The 10,440-nt window shown below is 33.6% G+C and overlaps 1 protein-coding gene across 1 annotated transcript; it reads right to left on the bottom strand.

Annotated features, from left to right (window-relative positions):
* Positions 1-737: 737 nt before the first annotated feature.
* On the bottom strand, positions 738-2,992 carry LOC142149742 (uncharacterized). The gene has a single exon (XM_075205044.1). The coding sequence runs from the start codon at positions 2,779-2,781 to the stop codon at positions 1,816-1,818; it is 966 nt and encodes a 321-aa protein (XP_075061145.1). The 5' UTR covers positions 2,782-2,992; the 3' UTR covers positions 738-1,815.
* Between the last annotated feature and the right edge of the window lie 7,448 nt (positions 2,993-10,440).

Raw genomic sequence — 10,440 nt, 5'->3', positions numbered from 1 at the left:
TTTTAGAGATGTAAATCATTTCATCTGGATGTCCTTCAATGTCCAACGCTCTGCTACCACAATAGGGTCAAACATGGCATCAGTATTTATGAAAATTTTTCTGTTTCAGTTTGAAGAACGTCTTTCAATTTGCCTTCGCTTCACAAATATTGATATTTTGTCACTATATAGATTATCTTTTCATGATCGGGGAGGGTGATGAACTTTTGTTAAATTGTTTCTTACATTTTTTGAATGGCTATAATAGTCAAATCAAATTTACTATGGAGTAACATAATCCTTCATACCCTACCTCTATGTCAGATTAATAGGTCAGGCTTGTTAATAAGATGTCCCAATGTTTTTATAGTTTGCCTCTGATGGACTTCCATAGGTTCAAAAAATTCCTATACATTCTTTTTCTTGTCATCCTGTTGTTTTCTTGGATATACTTCTCTGGCTTCTCTGTTCATCTAAGCAGTTTTGTCTGAGTTGGAAAAATTTGCCCTTGGGTAATCCCTTGAGAATGGCAGGAATACGTGAACTACTGTGATGTAATAGACTGTTAGCCGGTGTATTGCAATTTATTAAGAAAATCCACAGACCATAATTTGATATTAAATACATTTAGGCACTACCCTCCACCTCCTAAAGAAGGTCTTCCTCTATAGCAATTCTTAAGAGTCACACAAATCGTCAGAAATGATATTTAAAGTCACAAACAGATGACAGATATGGGATATAGATTTATTCAGTATAGTTACAATGCACGTGAGAAATGTGATCATTACAGCAATTAAAATCGATAGACAATAGATACTATGGCCAAAAAAAAAGAAACCACATAAAATAATATAAAGATGGTTGTACAACATTCAGTAACAGAGCCTGCCACTATATAAGCTATCAACAAAAATTGGAACCTTTTGACAAATGATACTGGCTTGAAAAAAAATAATTCTGAGCATCCTTTGATATGGTACAAAAGAGATTGCAGTGTGAGGGACCTTTTGGTACTGAATGACCCAGTACAAAAATACAGCAGTCATCCATCCTTTACCCCTCCACTTAGACTTTGTGGCATTAGGACTGATGCTTGTCAACAATATGCAAGTAGGTACAAACTTCAACCTTACACATTTGGGTAAAAATAATAAAATTAACCATCACCTTACTTATAGCAGCTCCTATGTCATCATTGAATGCCCTTGTGGGTTACTATACATGGGTAATACTGAATGCCCACTAAAATAATTAATTGCCAATCAGAAATCTAGTATCATGGCAGCATTGAGAGATAAAATCTTGGAACAACCAGTGGCCTGACATTTCTTATCATTTGAACATATGATTCTGGAACTACACTGTATGCCAATTGATCGTATTAAGAGAACAGCCCAAGGAGGAAACAGGGAAAAATGTTGCTTAAATGATAAAGCCATTGGATTATGTATTTATAAACTCTCCATCCTAAAGTCCTGAATGTTCAGCTGGGTCTTACATGTCTTTTGGCTAACACTTATGTTTTCATATATTATTGCTCCTATTATGCTTACATCATTGTGTTATTATATTTTACACTTATAGGTAATCTTATGCTTACTAGCCTGTGGACACTTAATTTTGTTAAATATATTTATTTAAAATAATTCTTCATATAAGTCACTTATTTATTGTATTCTCATAAGATTAACATTCTTTATGTATTGGATGTAGTGTGTACATATTGGAAGATTAGTATTTTTTCCCTCCATGGTATTTACTACAGAAAATTACTGGGACATGAATCTTCTGATGTGATACAAGATGTGGCTTATCAGCAAAACACTTGTTACATTAAGAGCAATTAAATGATTTATCTCCTGTGTGAATCCTCTGATGTGTTACAAGTTCTGACTTTTGGGTAAAACACTTGCTACATTCAGAGCATTTAAATGGTTTCTCCCCTGTGTGAGTCTTATGATGTGTTACAAGATGTGACTTCAGGGTAAAACACTTGCTACATTCAGAGCATTTAAATAGTTTCTCCCCTGTGTGCGTCTTATGATGTGTTACAAGATGTGACTTAAGGGTAAAACACTTGCTGCATTCAGAGCATTTAAATGGTTTCTCTCCTGTGTGAATTTTATGATGTCTAACAAGTTCTGCAGTTTGGGTAAAACACTTGCTACATTCAGAGCATTTAAATGGTTTCTCCCCTGTGTGAATCCTAACATGTCTTACAAGATGTGACTTTTGGGTAAAGTGCTTGCTACATTCAGAGCACTTAAATGGTTTTTCCCCTGTGTGAATCATTTGATGTTCTATAAGCTCTGGTTTTCTGGTAAAACATTTGCTACATTCAGAGCATTTAAATGGTTTCTCCCCAGTGTGAATCCTCAGATGTGTAACAAGAGTTGACTTTCGGGTAAAACATTTGCTACATTCAGAGCATTTAAATAACTTCTGTTCTATGTGAATCCTTTGATGTTTTACAAGATCTGACTTTCGGGTAAAACACTTGCTACATTCATAGCATTTAAATGGTTTCTCCCCAGTGTGATTCCTCTGATGTGTAACAAGAGTGAACTTTCGGGTAAAACACTTGTTACAGTCAGAGCATTTAAATGGTTTCTCCCCTGTGTGAATCCTCTGATGTGTAACAAGAGTTGACTTTCGGGTAAAACATTTGCTACATTCAGAACATTTAAATAACTTCTCTTCTATATGAATCCCTTGATGTTTTACAAGATCTGACTTGAGGGTAAAACACTGGATACATTCACAGAATAGATTGTGTTTCTGTCCTGCAAAATTCATCATATGTTTGATGAGTAACAACTTAGTTGAGATGGTTTCTCTTATTCAGAAAATGAAAATTGCTTGTGGGAATTTTGTAGAGTTGAAGAATAATTAATGCATGTAGTCTACTTTAGTTGTTAGTGAGATTTTTCTTTGGAATTCTTAGATGTTCAGAGATCAATGTCCTCTTCTGAGACACCTTCTGTTTATTCTGGGAATCCTGCTCGTTAATTCACCTGTAATAAAAGTTATGATAATGTTAACAATGTAATGATTATCTGTTTGCTGTGTGAATCTGCTTTCACAGTAGCAGTGTTATGTTGAATAAGGAATACAACGTATATTTATATAAACTAACAAATATATACCAGTCCTTGATCATTGTTTTTTGTTTTTCTGTGTATGTTCCCATTTTGCTGGGAACCTATTGCTAATGAAATGTGCAGTAAATAGAACTCTCTCCTCCTGCAGCATAATCTATTATACATTACTCACCTCCTGCACTGACCAGAGGGGTGAGCTACGGTAAAACAACAATGTGAACCCCGATAACATTTTAAACGGCATGGGAATAACGATGGCTAAAAGGCCTACAGTAATAAAATGCCTAATAAACATATGCCAGACATGCAGTTTGTCTGGAGCTTGAAATCTTCGTGCACTGTCCAATCCAAATGGCCTAAACACTTACAGTATGATATGACTTCATTTACTATGGACACACTGAAAATGGCGGTTTTAAAGTGGCAGTATCCAGACCACACGCCTTTATTCTATTACAGAGGCGTAGGCTCCGGGTATTTCCGCTTTAAAACTGGCATTTTCAGGCGTTTAGGCCACTCGGATTGGACAGTGCACGGTAAAGGTAAGTAGGCATTTTATTACTGTATGCCTTATAGCCATCATTATTCCTATGTCGTTTAAAATGTTGTTGGGGTTCACATTGTGGTGGTAATGAGTACCGCAGGACCATAGACGGGTAACAACTGCTACCAATCCTGGCACAACTTTTTTCAGCTGATGCACCAGTATGTTGGCGTTTTCACTACACACTTCATGGAAATGTGAATATAGAGAACACCTTCCTGTCACTTTGTTCAGTGTGAGGGGTACAGAGCAAACAGCAACATCACAACATGGTGGCTGCAGTGCATGAACCAGGACTATTAACATGAGCTATCAGCTTGATTCAGCTGGTTTTAAGGGCATATAATAATACCTATTTAAGATGCATTTGTAGGTTTGATGTTTGGGTTTACAGAAAAGAGTAACAAAAACATAATAAAAAAAATGGCTAGAAAAATAAATTATAAAATATATAAGCTACACACATGATCCCATACTGAAAAATGTATTTATAGAAAGAAGTTGTAGAGTACAAACTTCATAGCAGTGTAACGTTATAATTATATTTATTATTCTGGTATATTGCAATACTATAGGTATAAACATTCTGAAGGCAGGACATTTTAAGACAAGAACTCATCCCACATCCATATCAAGTCTATATATATAGAAACATTTATGTATGTATCAATATCTTCTTAGACATAATATAATTACCTTAACTGTAGATTTCCTCTTCAGTCTATTTCCCTCCTGCACCTTCTTACTGGTTCCACCCTCTAAATCTCCAGCCACCAATTCAGGCATCAACTAACTGAAAATAGCCTAATACCACCTATTTATAGTCATTTCTCCCCATCTCTCTTCTGTAGTTACCAGGATGACCAAAAGATATTCTCAGACTCTTTGACTTAAGGTGAAATTTAAATTAAGGTCTCATAAAGTCCATATGTTTTCTTTCACCAGAGCAGCTTCTTATGTAAACCTCCTTGACTTGTAAATGAGGTATAAACATTCCTAAGGTCACTTACAACAAAGGAAATTTCTAATGAGACCTGAATCTTGAATTCAAATTAGATCACATCCTGTTATGTCAACACATGGATCTTTTGTTTAGGATTCACCTATTCATTAGACAGATGGAGGTTCAATCCTTCCAGCTCGCCAGCCACCAACTCAACCATCAACTAACTAACACTAGCCTGATACAGCCTATTTATACTCATTAATTCCACATATTTCTTCAGTATCTCCTGTGATGATGAAAAGGTATTCTCATACTGTTTGTCTCCGGGTGAAATTTAAATTAAAATCTAATTTTATTCCTAAAAATTGTTTAATTGGAGCAGCTTCTCATGTAAACCTCATTAATTTGTAAATGAGATGTAAACATTACTTAATACAAAGGAATATGCTAATTAGACACTGGCAGGTGGAAAATCTTCCATTCTTAATAAATTACAACAGTCTCTGACATTCTGTTATGTCAACAAATGGATCTTTTGTTTACGATTCACCTCTAGTCTAGGCAGACAATGTGAGCAGAAATACCTGTTTTAAATATCAGCAGTAACTATGATTTCAAAATAAATACAAATAATTCTCATAAGAACTCATCCTCCTTCTTGTACCTCCTCATCCAGCCAAATACAGATCAACACAATCAGATAAAGAACACAGAGGGAGATAGTATGGTAAAAACACCAGCATTAATACTACATACCCACAGTAAATCAAAATACTTATCTGTACACCCACACAAGACAAAACATTGGGAAATATTTGCACCCAGCAGATAATGGACTTACTACCTACTATCTATTAATGAAGCAATTTACATATTATATTATTGTAATGTTATAGGAGGAATATTCTCTTGCTAAAGAGAGATCACTGTTTTCTTATATGTATTATAAATGCACAGTCTTTTTTAGTGTTGTCTATAAATGTCTAATTGTAGGCTTTCATTCTTTTTCTGTATGTATAGACACACGCACAATGCCACTTGTCTATACATAGACACATGCCACACTGCCACATTACACGTTCTATGTATAGGTGTAAGTACACAGTACTACTTTTTTCTTTAAGAGACGAGGACAGGTTTAGGGTTTGAGTTTAGGGTATATCAGGAAAAGGAACAAAATGATAGAAAAGATAAATGACAGAAATGTATTATAAAATAAATGTATATATGTGTCTGGCAGTGTATGTGTGAGTGTTTCTCTCAGTCTGAGTTCATCATTTCTATATAAAAAATAAAAAAATGCTAAACTGCTGCACAGAGTAATTTTTAACACACTCCAATACTTTAAAAGAGCTACACAACTAGATACACCTTTGTATATGCTAACAAAACAAAACCAAAAGAGTTCCCTTATTTCCTACAGAAGACAGCTGAAACAAGAAACAGTTGAATACTATTATCACTTTGCATACACTATTAGTATATTATCACAATATATCTATCCTTAATTTATAAAGGATATAATGGGAACTGAAACAGTGAGAATGTGATCACGTTTCCAAAAAAATCCTTTACATTCCTTGAATTAATCATTGTTCAAAAATACCATACATTAAATATTAAAACGACATCTAGAACACAATAGCTCCAAAGGTTTGTGTATCTATCAGTACATTTGTATGTGAAATACAATTACCTTATTCTGGAGATTTCTCCTTCTACCTCTTTCCTGCTCATTCTTACTGTTCCATCCTTCCAGCTCTCCAGTCACCAACTCACTAACTCTATCCTGATACAGCCTATTTATAGTCATTCCTCCCCATCTCTCTTCTATAGTTTCCAGGATGATGAAAGACTCTTTGTCTTAATGTAACATTTACATTAGGCGTTCATAAAATTCTGTCATCAGAGCAGCATCTCGTGTTAACCTCCTTGACTTGTAAATGAGGTATAAACATTGTTAACGTCACTTATTACAAAGGAAAATTCTGATTATACCTTCACAGGTGGTAAAACCATCTATTCTAATTAGATCATAGCATTCTCGGACATCCTGTTATGTCAACAAAAGGATCTTTTATTTAGGTTACACATATTGTCTAGGCAGAGAGTGTGAGCAGAAAGACCTGTCCTAAATATCAACAGTAACTCTGATATCCAAATTATTCACTATTTAAAATAAACATGTATATAAAACCTCCCCAAGTCAAAGCTACTGCTACCTTACAAAATTTGTAATGATTTCAAATATCAAATATTGAATGCTCATAAAATATAATATAATAATACAAATAATGCTCAATATAAAGCCTCAGATATTTATTCGATTACATCCTTGTCCAGCCAAGGACAGAGATACAAAATCAGATAAAGCACACAAAGTGAGAGCACTAATTGTATTGGTAAAAACACCAAGGTATATAAAGCAGGATTAATAATGCATACATAGATCAAAACTACAGGCTTATTTGTACACCCATACAACATATAATTATGTTATATACAGTAAATATTGGACTCCCTTCCTACTCCCTGCTATTTAAGCAATTTACATATTTAATTGTAGGTGATACCATCATAAACAAAATAGGCAACAGGCAAACTACGTGGGAAAAAAAAGAGGCTCTTTGGAGTAATGCAAATATCTAATCAGCCAATCGTGTGGCAGCAATTCAAAAGTGGATCCTACCATATATATATATATATATATATATATATATATATATATATATATATATATATATATATATAATCTATTTATTTCTAGAATAACTACCACACCAAATGTATTATCATGCATGTAATGGTTGGCTCATAAAACTATTTGGCCTTAATGTTAAGTAATTGTGCAATAAAACTTGTTTTTTAAGATTATGGGACAACTAAATCATTCCTATCCTTACATTTATGGCTCCTACAATTTATTTGAAAATCTAGGAATAGTCATCAATATATTTAGAAATATTTTATAAATGTATGTTTATATGTATTATGGTTCATAAATATCTGACTACACTGCCAACAATAGGATGAAGTAGATACATATAATATACAGTGTATTATCAGGATATTTAAAGTTCAAGACATGTAAAACCAGCTTAATTTTGCAATACGATATTTACAATTAAATATATAAAAATATAGAATATAAAATTCACAGTTGTATACCTTAATAATTATAATTCTGTTAGCAACAATTATATAGTTAGTATTGTAATCTAAGGCAAAACCACATCCTAGATTTATAATAATACAATATTTATAGCATAATGTCTACAAACATTTGTGTATGTATTAATACAATTGTATACAAAATATAATTACCTTACTCTGTGGATTTCTCCTTCTAACTCTTTCCCTCCTGATTATTCTTACTGTTCCATCCTTCCAGCTCTCCAGCCACCAACTCAACCATCCACTAACTGACACTAGCCTGATACAGCCTATTTATACTCATTCCTCCCCATCTTTCTTCAGTAGTTCCTGTGATGATGAAAAGGTATTCTCAGGCTGTTTGTGTCCAGGTGAAAATTGAATTAAAATCGAATTACATTCTTAAAATTTGTTTCATCAGAGCAGCTTCTCCTATAGACCTCATTGACTTGTAAATGAGATATAAACTTTCTTACTACAAAGGAAAATGCTAATTAGACCTTTCCAGGTGGAAATTCTTCCATTCTTATTAGATTACAGCAGTCTCTGCTATCCTGTTATGTCAACAAATTGATCTTTTGTCTAGGATTCACCTCTAGTCTAGACAAACAATGTGAGCACTGTTTTAAATATCAGCAGTAACTATGATTTCAAAATAAATACAAAGATTAAAATTTATATTCCGTGTCCCTCCTCGTACATATCAACAAAATCAGATAAAGAACACTGAGGGAGAAAGTATGATAAAACACAAAGGTATAAAAAGCAGGAATAATACTACATATTTAAATCACAAGACTTATCTGTGCAACCACACAAGACAAAACACTGTGTAATATCCACACACAGGAGATAATGGACTCACTGCCTACTATATATTAATGAAGCAACTTACATATAATAATATTATAAGAGGAATATTCTCTTACTAAAGAGAGATCACTGTTATCTTATCTGTATTATAAATGCACAGTCCTTCTTCTCACGTTCTCTATTAGGGGCATATTCAATTAGGATTTGAGCCGCGATTACGCCTGGCTGCACGGGTCCCGATACTGCAGCATCAAGGATGTTGGTGTACCATAATGACACTTTACATGCGCAGCCGCGCATAATCGCGGGCGCAAATCCTAATTGAATATGCCCCTAAATGTCTAATTCTAGGTTTCCATTCTTTTTCTGTATGTTTAGACACATGCACAGTATTGAATTTAAATAAGACAACAGTTCATGAGTGTTAACTAGAGGTGAGTGAAGTACTGAAGGGGCAATGTGGACAGAGGTACGTGTTTCAGGAAGGGTGAAGAAAGATGTAGTTCTGAAGATAATGCCATGAAATGAAAGCAAAAAAAATAATTTGGCAAACATTGGTATTTAGGAGGAAAATAGCAAGAAATGCAGGAATTATAGGAATTACTTAGTTGTAATTATGACCCAGTCATTGACCATTGTTTTCATTTTTGTATATGTTCCCATATTGCTGGGACCTTTTGCCAATGAAATCTGCAGTTTATTAAACGCTATGGTCCATCTGCACATAGTATTACTTATTAACTTAATATACAGGGTTTATTGTCCATAGAAAGAATACTAAACTAATGAAAATAGTAATAATTTGAAGGAGCTGCACACCTATATATACCTTTATATATACTAACAAAGCAAAAACACTAATGGTGCCCTAACATCCTATAGAAGACAGCTAAACAGTTTGTTAATATCAAATATCATTGTAATTATATATATTTCATTTATACTAATAAAACAAGAAAAAGATGTAATACTGTTATCACTTAGTGTACATTAGTTATATGCTTTCACAGTATATCTAGCCTGATTTATAAAGGATCAAATTGTCACTCAAACAGTGAGGATGTGATCACTTTTGCATAAGTTACTGAACATGGTAACACTGTTACCCAATTCCCAGCCTCTTTATATATTGTCAGTAGCATTCTGGTTGTTTAATATGTAACTTGGGTAATGACAGAAGAGTGTACGCCCTATAAATATATATAATCAGATACATGATTGTTTTATACATAGATAGAGGATTAGTCTATATCCATTGCAGACTGTATACCTTCCTTTACAATATATTTTCAGTGAATCATCGACACCACAGTACCAATAGAAAAAAAAAATATAATATATATATATATATATATATATATATATCCTTATACATTATCTATGCCTGTCTTGTCTGCTGTTCAATGAAACCTGTCTTGAAAAATGTCTGGATGGGATGTAAGACCGAAACTTTGACTATAATATAAAGGAACTGGATTGATAATAAAGAATAATCTACCTGTTTTAAATGGTGAAAGCCCTCTCTATTTTTTGAACATGTGCTAGCTACTATAGAAATGGGAGCTATTGTGGAGCACCCCAAAGAGAATTTACTTGAAAATGTGAGTGCAGTTTTTTTCCAATAATTATATATATGCAAGTGTAATCTTCAATACAAATAGTGCACATATATATATTTTGTATGTGGTGAGTGCAGTGAATCTATGTCTTGTTTTGCAAAGAAAATAAGAAAATCCTAGCTCTCTTGCACCCCATTTCTAGTTCTTTACATTTATTGATCCCAACTTCTGTTAAGTGAGTCCCTAGTTTTCCTATGGCTGCTATTGCTTCGGGAGGATTTGCCTTTAAAATCTGCATGCAGGTAAGTTTCGACCCAGATAACAAATCATATTAGTACTGAC

Source organism: Mixophyes fleayi, chromosome 4, assembly GCF_038048845.1.
Source record: "Mixophyes fleayi isolate aMixFle1 chromosome 4, aMixFle1.hap1, whole genome shotgun sequence".
In the NCBI taxonomy this organism is placed as follows: domain Eukaryota; kingdom Metazoa; phylum Chordata; class Amphibia; order Anura; family Limnodynastidae; genus Mixophyes; species Mixophyes fleayi.
The sequence above is the reverse complement of the archived record's forward strand: the minus strand, read 5'-3'. Positions and strand labels throughout refer to the sequence as shown.

Coding starts and splice junctions, on each gene's coding strand:
- LOC142149742 (XM_075205044.1), bottom strand. CDS start 2,781: ATGATGAATTTTGCAGGACAGAAACACAATCTATTCTGTGAATGTATC.